We start from the raw sequence: 13,737 nt of genomic DNA on the forward strand, positions 1-13,737 counted from the left end.
AGCATTGCGTAAATGGAGTTCTCTGGAGAGAATGGGTGTTAATGGGTTTGGTGGTGAGGATTTAATGACGCGGGGGTGAAGCGCCGCTCAAATTACGCAAATGTCACCATCAAGCCACACATACTGTGGATGCCAGCTCTCAGAAACACTTGTCGAGATAACCTATCAAGAAGAGTTTATTCTCCTTGCGTGTAATTATTGGAGAGGAAAACATATGCACGTAATCCATTGCCATCAACCATTTAATATTGAGACGTTAATGGAATTAAATTAATTCTAAGAAGTGAGGAAGTGGTAGGAGTTGTGTAGTTTCACTCTTTCTTTCTTCTTCCGCCTTCACCCTGTCTTCCTCCCCCTCTTCCTTGTCTGAGCAAGAGGCCGCTTTTATATTTTTCATCAGATGCAATTAGAGCCTCTTAAAGCCCTTTCACATACTCACTGATGACTCATTCCTTTTGTGTGTGTGTGTGTGTACGTGTGTGTGTTCATGTAAGAGTGTGTGAGTGATCTCTGTCTTACTCTGTTTTCCCTCTGCCCTTGTTTTCCATCCACCTTTCCTCCTAAATCGACCACAGCAACAAACTGTTTTTCGTGCTCTCTGAACTGTTTGGCCACTCGTCCCGCACATGTGCGACCAGACTTTGAACCTCCGTGCAGAAAAAAAAAAAAAACCCAGAGTCATGACACACACGCACACACACTCTCCTGCCAGACGTGACTCAGTATGCACACATCCCAGTATTACCACATCTGTCCCAGCAGCTGTGAGCATGTGTTTTTTTGTGTGTGTGTGTGTGTGTGTGTGTTTGTGTGGTTTCACTAACACCTGGAAGAGCAAAAACAGAGCAACCTGAGAGCGACGTGCCGGTTAATGTTACGTCCACGGTAGCGGCTCCTTGCATCACAGAGGCAGAGTCCTGCATGCATTGCTGCAACGGGGATTTCACACAAGCTGCTGTTGTGTGCATATTGATAAGCTTCCATCCTCAACAGTCTTATTGCATGTATACTTGATGAGCGCTGGGCCTATGCATTTGACATCAGCGCTGAAGTGACACGCTTGACGCAAACACTGTGGTCACGCCACAGATGGCAAATGAGGGGGCAGATAGTGGAAGACAACACTGTACTTCTTACCAGTTCTAAATACAAATAATTATATGAGTATTAACAGTAGTACAGCATGAGTAATCCTTTTACATGATTCAGTGATACTTTTCTCTATTTGTCCTGTTTACATGGCATACAGCATGTGGTTAGTGCTTCACTAACTGACTGATGGGAAGTACTCCGCATATTTTATGATAATCACACCAATTAACTGCAAAATCAAGCTTACATAACCAGCGCCATTGTCCCATTGTTGAGCTTAATTTGCATCACATGTTTGTATGCGAGCTTCTGAAAAACATTGGAAAAATGTGATGAGGTAGAGGAGGAAAAAATCATTCCTCTTCTGAGTGGTTGTAACAGGGAGTGGATTAGTCTGTGCAAAGGAAAACAAAATGACCAAAGAAAAGAAACATTGTTCAGGCAGACCAAAGAGAAATGGTGGACTGAAAGAGGTTAGTGAGAATTTTTTATATTGGTATATTTGCAATGATACCAAAAACTCAAGGTAAGATAACTCCATGATACAATATTTATCAAGATATTAAAAAACAAAGAAAATCTATACAATTTCTGAAGATGTTAAAGGAGAAAGCTGTAATATATGTACTGTAATAAATCATAAAATGTCCAAGATATGACATCAGAGATTAAGGAAACACTGAAATACTGGCTTCTCTGACAGCAACACTATAGCCAGTATGTCCTCCTTTGAAATGTCCATTCCAGTCCATAACTTGTGTTATTGTTTTTCCTGTTACATGCTAATTACACTTCAAATCGATACCAAATGTTCGCCGAATGAGTCGTAAGAAATCATTAACAGTCTTTTAGAAGGAATAGATGTTTATAACTGTTAAATTAAGCAGTATGTTAATGCATGGTATGGAGACAAGCAGCCACTGACCTCCAACTCTGGAGTGTCTCTTTTCAGAGCAGTGAGCTTTTGTTTTCAGAAAACGGTTTAACCAAACACTGACAGACAGCTGACAGTTGTAAACAGCTGCTCAACTTACAGTGGAGGGCTCGTCCTTGCTTGTTATAATAATGCACTCATCTTGTGTTCCTGCAGCCTGCCTGACCTTCCTCTGTAGGAAGTCTGTAGATGCACAATTGTTACATATTGCTTCTTAAATAATACATCTTGTTTATCCTTTTATTAGGGCCTGAGCGCCTCCGGTTCAAGGACCCTGTTGTAACTGAAGGAATTATTATTATTATTTCAAAAATAAATTGATTATTTGGTGGCGTTTTCTATGTGTGATATTTTAATGAACTTCTGCTACACAAATAATCCCACTGACTTCAAAAAGGGTGTGTCCCATCAAGACAAAGATTTGGTCAGCATTAAATGGTGTGGCCATGACATGGCATCGAGTTCTGGTGTCTCCCCGTGAAACACGAAATTGCTATAACTTGCTTGTAAATGAGGTGATATGCACCACAATTCACGTTTGACCATAGTCACACCCTGAACACATCTACCTAACAACCAGGAGACATAGTCATAGCGCCACCTAGTGGCGGCATGAAGTGACATGGACTTCCTTTCTACGGTGTCTAATACATGTGAAAATTCAGCACCTAATGAACCAGTCGATGTCATGCGACGTGGCTGCGGCCGCCACAGCCCCCGAGTGGCGTGGGGGTGTGAGGGCCCGTTCAACGCTGCTTGCAGCTTTAATTTGAAGTGCTGCTGCTGTCCCTCTTTGATAAAATAAATAAATAAATAATAAAATAATTTGACCAGCCATGACCTATACATGTGCAGAACACACACATTGTCACAATGAATGCTTGAATTATATGTGCTCACTACAACTGACAAAAACAGTGTAGCAGCAAAATAATTAACCATTTAATGTCGCTGTAGATATCATCTCAGTACAGGTACAGTATGTAGACATTTTTTGTCAATATATTATTGTGTATTGTATATTTGAAATATTGTTACATTGTTAATTCATTTGTCAGTCTCCTCCTTGTATCCCTGGAGAACAGCAGTATCTCTCCTTACAGATGAGTCAAGAATCAATCATGTTGAACGGAACTAAAAATAATAAATTTTCCACCTCCTATAAATCATCTCTTCTTCAGGTCAGGCTTTCTTAAAGGACGACTCATCTGCGTTCTTTTCTCAGTGTTTCAAATGAAAACGTCCACTGAGCCGTTAGCAAAAGCGCTGACATTGGTTACAACACCGATGCCCTCCCCTCCTTCCACCTAGGGAATTTATATGTAGCAACATCATCATGCAGAAACCTAGAAGAGCTTGGGAAAATAGCATTTTGACACTAAAACATACCTACTTAGGACAAAATAACAAACAATTTTAGTGGAAGAGGAGATGAGGAACAGGTACAAAGAGCTAAAAAAGACTAGGGGGAAGACGGAAGCCTTCCTTTAATGCAAAACTTCATCAGACATTTTAGATATCTAAGGGATGGAAACTGAGGTGCGGACAGAGAGAAGAGTCAGAAAGAACCCAGCGTAAGGTGGGTGCCAGTCGTTTATTGACATTAGCGGACTGCATTTCTACAGTAATATTTGCCAGTCTTGCCCACTGTTGGTGCTGTAGGAGAGCTAAGGAGAGGCAAGGCACTTAAGAGCACGCAACCTTTGCAACGGTTCTCAGTCTTTTACATAGAACTAAGTCCACAAGCTGTTACAGGCAACCAAGACAGTCAGGGAAGGTCTCACTTTTAGCTGAGACCAGAAGCTTTATAGGTCACTCTGTTGGTCAGTCGGTTGAGTGGTTGGTTGGTTCACAAAAACCCCCCCTCTCACCCACCTACCCACCTTTTGGCGGCCTCAGTTTTCACCCTAGAATACCAAATTTGTTTTGGAGGTCTAATGTAGGTCTCCTTCTTGCCGTTGTCATCTAAGGGGGAGCAATGGGAGTGGCCCATGATCACATAACTTCCAAATGGATTCAGACTCACACGAGATTTTGTGGAAAGGTTTGTCATGAGCAAAAGGACAGCTGATTAACCGTTCATGTCAACTGGTGAAAAAGGGGTATAGCAGTGGGAGTGTCCTCTAGTAAAATGGTGTGTAATTGACTAAACAGATTCACATACCAAGGCCAAACTCATGAACCGTTGTGGGAGGCATCATTGCACTCAGCAGACTTCTTTTTCCATTAGTGATGTTTGCCACGTCCATTGCACATTAGCCACGCCCCATCTCAGAACTTATGATCTGTTTGTCATAGACTCCTGTGGGAGGCATCATTGCACACTCAGCAGAGTTTCATTAGTGATGGGTTCCTGCACCCTTAACACTTCAGCAACGCCTGTTTCAGGACTTAAGAACCAATTGTTATAGACTAGTGCAAGAGTCTGAGCCACAGGTTGCTGACCCGTGATCTAGTGGGAGGGATCATTGCACTCAGCAGAGAGAGAGTGAGAGAGTTGGTTAGCCCCGCCCCTATGTTGTAGCCATGCCCTCTTTCATTTCTTGTAGACACTTGTTGGTCTCAGCAGAGAGTTCCTGCTTCAATGGAGTTCGTCCCACTCACTTTACTTTAGCCACGGATGTCAAGTGTTCTTGTGGTTGTGTGTGTGCAGACATGCATTTGTGTATATACGTTGCAATAGCGGGCTACAGCCATTGCAAATTCATGCTTGTTGAAGTTATGTTATAATCCATTCACACATTGGCAATACAAAGCAATTAATACATGTAAATTGCTTCACACAGTACCTTTAAGTGGTGAGAATGGCATGAAATACAAGAGTTTAAAAGAGGGCTGCACGATGTGGTAAAAAAGTCATATTATGATTATTGTGGCTGAAATTGCAATATGCAATTTGTGGGAATGATCAGTTTTGCATTACAATTTTCATTTTTACTGGAAAAAATATTCAAATTGCAATGAAGTGATATTTTTTGCATCTGTACCAAACAAACATGTTTTCTCTCATCTTGAGAAGAAGATTTTTAGGATCTGTGCAGCACTTACACACCTCATGATACTGTTGTTTTCTCACACATTTATCAAAAAATTGTGATTTGGCTCTGGTTCTGCAGTTTGGATATTGCACTTGGCCATATTGCATTTTCGATAATATTGCGATTAATTGTGCAGCCCTAGTTTAAAACGGCATTTATTCTGGAAGAGAAGACGAGGAACACATAAAGAGGGCTGGAGACGGGCTCGGGGGAAGACGGAGATCCTTCCTTTTATGAAAAACTGAGACATCAGAGATTTCAGATATCTAAGGGATGGAAATGGAGGTGCACTTCAGTTGACAGGCGAGAGAAAAGAGGAGCCCAGCATCACTTTTTTGTGACATGGCTGTGGCTCATGTGGGTATACATACAGTACAGTATGAGTGTGTGTGTTGAGAGAGACATTATTTCCACTTTTACTCGCGAGCAGCCCAGCATCCACCTCAAAGCGCCAGGTGGCCAAAGCCCTGCACAAACCCACGCAGCTGCTCTCTTATGTGCCCACGCAAACACACGCACACACACACACTCACACAGCAACTAGGCACACACTTTTGCGCAACAGACTTTGATGTCACCAACGCTGAACATATATTTCCCTCACAAACACACAGGCACACACTTGCATGAGGCTTTATTTCATACACAGAGATATCAGAATTAATCGCTTCGTCAAGCTGGGCTTATCCTCACACATACACAGAAATCATGGTATTAGATGCATTAATGCTCTCCGCTCATGAATATGCATAAGACAGTGATGTGCAACACGTACAGAGGATTACTTCTGACAAACACTCCTGCTCTCTCCCGCTCTCTGCCTCTCCCGCGCTCCTCAACATACACAGAAAGGGTCACAACTCATCTCACCCACACACTGACACGCATATATAGGGTTATATACCTCATGTTGAATCTATTCCACACACACAATCCTGGAACTGCAGGGGTTACAGCGCACCACAAACAGCCACAGGATGTGAGGCCGTTTCCACCAGCTCTCCTTTTTTTTTTTTTTTTTTTCTCTCACCAGTGTTTTTTTTTTTTTTTTTTCAGGGGGAATGCTAATTTAATCGTTTAAAAGGTGTCTTTTTATAGAAGCTTATCCACTTGAGCTTTGCCTGCGAGAGCAATCCCAAGTGGTAGCCCCGCTAGCCTTTGTTCCCATTGAAAGTTTAATTAAGGTAATGCCAGACCTTGACAGTGAGGCTTAGAAAATGGAAAAGAAACATCACACAATTGTAAAATGTGTCACTGAGGGACATTGTCAGAATTGTATCCTTTTAAAGGCAAGCTGACAACTATAACTGGGTCCATTATTGAGAACAATGATACATTGTTAATAATTGTTTGTTATTCTGAGTGACCTGTGGAATGTGATATTTGATACTGGTCAATAAAATGGATCACTGCCTGGTTTCTTGTTGCAGTGAAGACAATATTCAACCCAGCGCCGGCCATTCCTGACTTGGATACAGGTTTCTACAGAGCCTCTGATGTGTTTTGCTGTAATGAGTCTGAGGTGACTGATCACACACACACACACACACACACACACACACACATTGCTCACAGTAATTATCACAGCAGAGTTTATGCTTCCTCACACAGTAATCTGCCTTTCTCACACATGCAGACACTCATAATAACAAAGGAGCAAAAAGAAAACTGAAACCAGTCCTTCATAGCAAAACTGTGGGTTGACCAGTTTTTGGCTCTCACGCTGCACATGTGAAGTTTACATTGATATCGTGGGCAGATTTACCATCAAAGTTTGTGGTATTTTTTTGAAACAGTGTGTTCTCAATTTCACACACAGAGGTACACAAAAGCAAGCGTTGCAGTTTTAGCCAGCGATCATCAATTTTGCTTTCTGAAATGACAAGTCGCTACCCAGTCATGAGAATCCAGACAAATCATGTCCTACCAAAAACACTTTCAAAAATTTCATACCAACACTCTTCTCTTTATTCTTAAAGGATTTAAACATATTGTATTTTATGAAATGTTTTGGCCTGCTTTCATTTTTGAAATTTCTTAACTTTATAAACTTAAACTGTGGAAGAATACAGCCTTGTCCCAGACAAGAATTCACAATGTAAAACAGCTAAAAGAATGTGTTCAAATCTAAAAATAACAATACCTACTGATAACATATAAATATAGATAGATAATGGATATAAAATATTGATAGGAATATAGGTATTAAAATGTGCTATTATAATCAACTTTGTTTTAAAATAGATTTTTTATAAGAATGTTTGCCCTTCAAAGTTGTGTCCCAGATTTCTGTCAACTCTGTCCTAAACTCCCCTGTCTCACTTCCTGCTTTAAAAAGGGCGGAAATACAGCTCAAACAAACAACAATTATTTCACAAATTCATGAAATAATATTGCTGTCAGATGTTTCTCAACCATAACATGTCAACTCTGTATTTTCATTAGTGGCAAGGGAACTCTTAGCAATTACAAAAAATAAAATCACTTCTCACTGCGACTATGCTGTGAAAGTAAAAAAAAAAGACATTTAATGTCATTTAATTAAAACAATTAATCACTTGGAGGTTGGCTCGTTACAAGTTTTAATAGGCAAGAGTTTGTTTGTGACTTTTAAAGTATATTTTCCAAGGATAAATGAGGAGTAAAAATCCAGCAAGCCTCAAAATACAGTCATGTCCCACTTCTCGAGAATGATTGTAGTCAGCTGTAACTATGTATGTAGTTCGACTCTTCAGACTGTGGCCACATTCTGCCATTGGGCGATTGTTTCAGGCAGTATCCGTGATATCTGCTATCTGCGTTTCAAAGTCCCTCTCGCTTAAGAAGCAACAGCCTCCAGCCTGCCAACCCACATGCTGAAAATGGCAAGATAGATAGTATGGTATGAACAAGCTAGCTGGCTAGCTCTTACCTTTTTTTGTTGCGGTGATTTAGCCATTTTAATGTCAGGACTTGCTTCAGCACATGCAAATATTCTACCAAAACAAGTTCCCCGACACTATTTTGCAGGGTCACCATCGCTGCATACTGCTTAGCACCACCCAAGACCACTGAGATTGGTTTAAAGGATAAAGCTGTCGTATATGTTCTGTAATAAATCATGAAGTGACCATCAGAGATGAAGGAAACGTGGTAAGTTTAAATACTCGCTTCACTTTTTGTCCCATGGAGGGGGCTTGCTATTGATAGGTGCAAGTGGGCGTGACCTAAAACATATTTGCTTATAATTCAAGATGCCTTTTAAAAACCCTGATTAAACTCATTGGAGGCATACTGTGCTGTGTCCTGAACGTACACACTGAGTTTTATGCAAATCTGATGAAGGGGGGAGAATGAGTGCACTCTTACTGAAATGCTGCAATCTTTGTGAAACAAGCGTGTGATCGTTCTCACTTCATCTTTAAACAGAAAATAAGCTAACTGAAGTGACTTTGCTTGGCTTTGTGAGGCCTGAAAACAGCTCATCGTTGCCTGTCCCTTTAATGTTGCTGATGTTTTCCAATTAAAATTAAAATAATGACGTAAAAACGATCAATCCCTCAATTGCAATATTACTCAAAATGATTGCAATTAGATATTTCAAAATTGTAGGTAGCAGACTAGTTAGCAGGGCATGCTAATGTTTAGAGCTGAGAAACACACTGTTTAATCCACTCATTACACTCTTGACTCTGTGTATTTGGTGTTGGAAAGGGTAGAAAAAAAAGACACCACCTTCGTCCAGGCGAACGGTCAGTTAAGTCATGATTGTTAGAGTTAATATCAGCTGCAGTTTAAATGTATCCAGAGACTTGTTGTGCAGCTCTGAGTCGTGTACAGGTAGAAATATTTCCCTCCTCATCTCAGTGAATGGAAAAGATCAGAGGTTTGAGATGTTATGAGCGCCCACACATACACACACCTTTTCAAAGTGATCCACCCATAGCTCCTGGGTCATGACCCCCGCCGACACATCAATAACCCCATTGTAGCCTCCAGCGATACATGTAAACCCTCTGGTATGAATAAGTATCCCTCCACCCTTTTTACGGTAAAAACTAGTGTCATGCAACCTTGTGTCTTGACTGTCAGGTGATGACAGATGAGCGACGGGGGGCAGGGATAGATGGGAATCGTAGTAAAAACAACAAGGCAGATGTGCACTCTGGCTGAGTCAGCCGCCCCCTCGGGGATAAAGTGGATGTGAGTTTGCCTGGGAGCCTCTATTTGATGTGGTGATGCGGGGCGGAGAGGAGCTGTAGCCAGGTGTGGGGACATGAAAGGGAGAGTTGACGAAAGCGCAACATGTCTTCTCTCTTTTTTTAAGAGTGTCAGGTCATAGAGGTACACTCATGTTATATATTATGCAGTATGCATGGGTGGAAAGAACGCTAAAACATCCCACCCAGGGACAAGTAAAGGTGAAGTAAGATTAAAAACAAATCTGATTTAATACAAGTTGTAAAATGTATTCAAAGTAAAAGCTGATTAGTTAACAGGCATTTTGGACTTAATACAATGCAAAAAGTGGAAGAGGACAACACAAAACAGTGCAAATTGTTTTATGTTAAAGGGATGGTTCACTCAAAAATGGAAATTCAGTCATTATCTCACCTTCAGGCTGATTGAAGATCAGGTTTCATTTTTTAGTCGAAAAAACACTGCTGGATTTTCATAAGAAAACAACGTTACAGAATCTCTCAAACAATTGAAGTGGATGGTCTTCAAACGTAAAAAAAGAAAAAACAACAGAAAAAACATAAAATGGCTCTATACTGCTCATCTGGTGTAATCCAAGTCTCTTAAAGGCCCAACATGCCAAGGTGACTTGAACTTGAGTTTCAAAATAATTTCCACCATATTTTTAGCCTAAATCTTCACTGTAGATCCTTAGCTTGAAGCCACGTGCCTGTACACACCACCTGAACTGGGTGTATGTGGCGTGACGGTGTGCACACAAGTGAACAGCATGTTGGGGCTTTAGGAGACTTGGATTACACCAGACAAGCAGTATGGAGGCTTTTTATGTTTTTTTTTCCAGTTGTTTTGTGAAAACTGGTCACCATTCACTGAAATAGTTTGGGAGATTCTGCAACACTGTTTTCCTGTGAAACTCCAGCTGTGATCTGTGCACTAAAGAACTAAACCTGACTTTCAGTCGACTTGAGTTTGATGACCGAATTTTCATTTTTAGGTGAACTCTACCTTTAAGAACAGCTTAAAGCTACTACAAGCAACTTAAGTATTTTACTGATTTTTGAGGCCACTGTGGACAAAAGCGGTAGCATTTCTTCCATGATAATCACAAAATATAATGTCAAAAATAAATATCTACTGATATGAAATAGCAGGATCAACACAGGTGTTACCAATGATACTAATGAAGGTCAATGAAGTGTATCAGAGTGTTTCCAGTTAGCCAACATTTCACTTAGTAGAACAGAAGTGTAATTAGTATCATTGCTAACACCTGTGTTTACCCTACCATGTCATGTCAAAATGGCTGCTGTGAAGAAGGTCTGTTATTGGCTACATGATTACAATGACATGATTTGTTTTGTTGTTGTTGTTTTTTCACTTGTTGCAATTTTTTACTTATTACAAGCAAAAAAGAACTTGTATTCATTCTTGTTTACTGATTTTTGAAGTGGCATTTATTTTTATGCCCAGTGAGTTCTTGAGTGCATCGTTTCATTCTCTTTTCATTACTGTGATATTTGACAGGCGTCAGAAGTGAGTCTGGTGTTGCAGCACAAATGTCTTGACTGAAGCAGGTTACAGTGTTGGTCTGTGTTTGATTGTTGGACCCTGTGGGAGTCTGGTGGTTTGCTGAATAACTGTGTTGGTCTCTATAATAATGTAGCCATGATTCATGCCCTGGATTATTTGTACTTTAACAAAACATTGTGACTTGATGTTTTGGAAAGACTTCCTCTTCTTATGAACAAACTTATAAAATGTTTTTTAAGCTGAAATTTTATTTAGTTTTTTATTAATCATTGTAAGCATTCATTTTACAGTTACTTATAACAGTAATATCAGTGTTCCTTAACATGGGGGCCTCCTGGATACGTAATAACACTATCAGTATAATATTCAAATTTATGAACATACTTTTTGGTGAGTTTAGAGCTACAGTGATTAGTTGATTAACTGGTAGGTAATTGCCAGCTATGTTGATAATAAATGAATCGTTTTGAGTAATTGGTTGAGGAAAAATATCCAAATTCTCTGCTTTCAGTTTCTCAAATCTGAATATTTTCTGGTTTCTTTTCTTCTCAACTGAATATCTTTTGGGTTGTGGACAAATCAATCATCTTGTGATTTGGTAAACAGTAATCAACAGTTTTTTTCACCATTCTCTGACATTTTAGAGGACAAACAATTAATCGATGACTCAAAATGATCGACAGATTCAGCTGTAATGAAAATAATAGTTAGTTGCAGCCTTAGATGACTGGCACTGAATACTACTGTCTCTATGAGCCTCAGCAACTAATGCAAAGACACCAGGCAGAGGCACAAAACGTTACAGCTTATTCAGAACACAATCACAAAATAATTCTATATATTTGTAAGAGGTAGGTTTTGACTTTTGCTTCACAAAAAGTTTCGTTTTGATATCTTCAGTTTCCATACGTAAAAAATTACAGCTTACAGTTGCTTAAATCTTATTCTTGATAGTGAACAGCTATTTTATTCTGTGACATTTATAGAATCATATTTGTAATATAATTATGTTCTATGTTATTGTTGTCCAATTTCCTTTGGATCTGTACGTTTGGGTTTTTTAAATCTTTTATTGTTTTAGTGAAATTTCTGATGAGAGAGTGTCCTGTCCATTCAAGGGTTGTATTTTTTTTAAGAGCAGATCAGCACAAATCATTAGAAAAATTAGATTACTGTGCACATATTCCTACTCCAGTAATGTATCATATAAATCTAATTAAGACGTGACAAAATTCATAATCAGTAAATGTATGCAAATGGACAAGACATACTAATCCTGTAGATATAGTGATATAAGATAAAGTCACCCCTTTGCAGGAAGAGTTAGACATCCTGTCAGGAAGAAGAGATTTTTTCCTTTTTATTTGAGAAAATGGAATAAAAAAAAAACAGTTGAATTTCAAACCTAACCACTGAAAAAAGTCCCTGTCAAAAATATAAATACGCAAAATTACTGTAATAACAGCACATTATTTCTACCCTTTGGCGGTATGCCTAAACGTATACATTCTTGCAAAAACACCCACCATGTCAACATCTTTATACTGCATATGCTTTATAAAATAGGTGCTCAGTGTGTGTGTGTGTGTGTGTGTGTAATAAGCACACACACATGCACACACAGACAGCAAGAGAGACATAATTCAACTTTCTCATATTCTTGTACACAGAGGGAGGTAGATTGATTCCCTGCCCTGGTGTGAAGCTGATGACTAACAAAACGGCTCTTTTTCTCTCTTGGCATCCGACAGCACCGGGGTGGCTGCGGGCTCTGAAAGCACCGATACACTCTGCGGTTTATTTTTGAACTGTCCAAGGTCATTGTTCATTTTGACAGATCACAAAAGCGAGGGGGGGATTGGATCCTCACACCCCTATTCAGTGCTCGCCTGGGCCGGGCCTTGACCCTCTGTCATGAAGGGTTATAGCAGGCACACATTCTGTACTCTGTGTGTGTGTGTGTGTGTGTGTGTGTGTGTGTGTGTGTGTGTGTGTGTGTGTGTGTGTGGTCTCACTGTACCATGCTCAGGTTGAGGGGTAAGGGAGGGTGAGGGGGGGGCTTAAGGATGACAAAGTGCAGGCCCTCTTTGATCCTCAGCCCACATACTACGCTCAAGTGCTTTATAGTGAGGGGAATTATCTTTGATGTCCACCTGAGGACCTCACGTGCCAAAATGGACCCGCAGATCTGAGAGGGATCTCGCGCAGCGTGGCAACAACATAAAGTAACAAGATGCGTGTTGTGTATGTTTTCCCTGCCGCTGCTATTTTTAGAGCAAGGTGATTATAGAGCTGTAATTGCTGCAGGAAATTAAAGGGAAAGTCCACCCTTAAAGACTTTTTATAGTTCATGAGAATCACTATTTGTTACTTTATAGGGTTTTTTAAACACTTTGATTTTTCCACATGTGGTTTTGTGATCCTTTCAAAGGCATAAAAAGACTTTCCCTCTCAGTTAAGACAGAATAAAAGTTGATCAAAGTGGGTAACATAATTAATGAGTTATTTATTATTTGATTTTTACTAAGCAATATTAAGTAATAATAATAATTAAGTTAAATAATAATCTTTTATGCAGTGGAGACCTCTTATCATGATCACTGTCTGGGTCAAATTGAAGAGGATTATTAGTAGAACTTATTCTTTTCCATGTTTCTTTATTTCTTGTGCAGATGACCATGTAATTGACATGAATAGAAAATCATGAAATGGACGGCTTCTCCCTTTACTGAATTTTATTAAATGTTCCAAAATATAGTACACTTTTCAAATTACTGTACAAGTTAAGTTAAAGTATAATAGTACAATGCGGTGTACAAAAAAAATGACCAATTTCTCTGATTTTGAACTTAAGAAGACACTTTAGGACAACTTTGGACATTTTTCTTGAATTACTGACATTCTACAGACCAAACCACTAATCAATTAATGATCAATTAATCAAAAAAAAAATCAACAGATTAA

General features: G+C 39.5%; 1 protein-coding gene across 2 annotated transcripts in view; it reads left to right on the forward strand.

Annotated features, from left to right (window-relative positions):
* rbks (ribokinase) overlaps window positions 1-13,737 on the forward strand; it is a 54,733-nt gene that overhangs the window by 23,209 nt on the left and 17,787 nt on the right. For both annotated transcript variants that reach the window (XM_084743189.1, XM_084743190.1), the window contains exon 7: window positions 6,495-6,586. In XM_084743189.1, coding sequence (XP_084599315.1) covers window positions 6,495-6,586 — 92 coding nt within the window. The remainder of the gene's footprint in view (window positions 1-6,494; window positions 6,587-13,737) is intronic.

The sequence above is a fragment of the Lutjanus erythropterus genome, chromosome 18 (genome assembly GCF_056507025.1).
Source record: "Lutjanus erythropterus isolate fLutEry1 chromosome 18, fLutEry1.hap2, whole genome shotgun sequence".
Lineage (NCBI taxonomy): Eukaryota > Metazoa > Chordata > Actinopteri > Lutjaniformes > Lutjanidae > Lutjanus > Lutjanus erythropterus.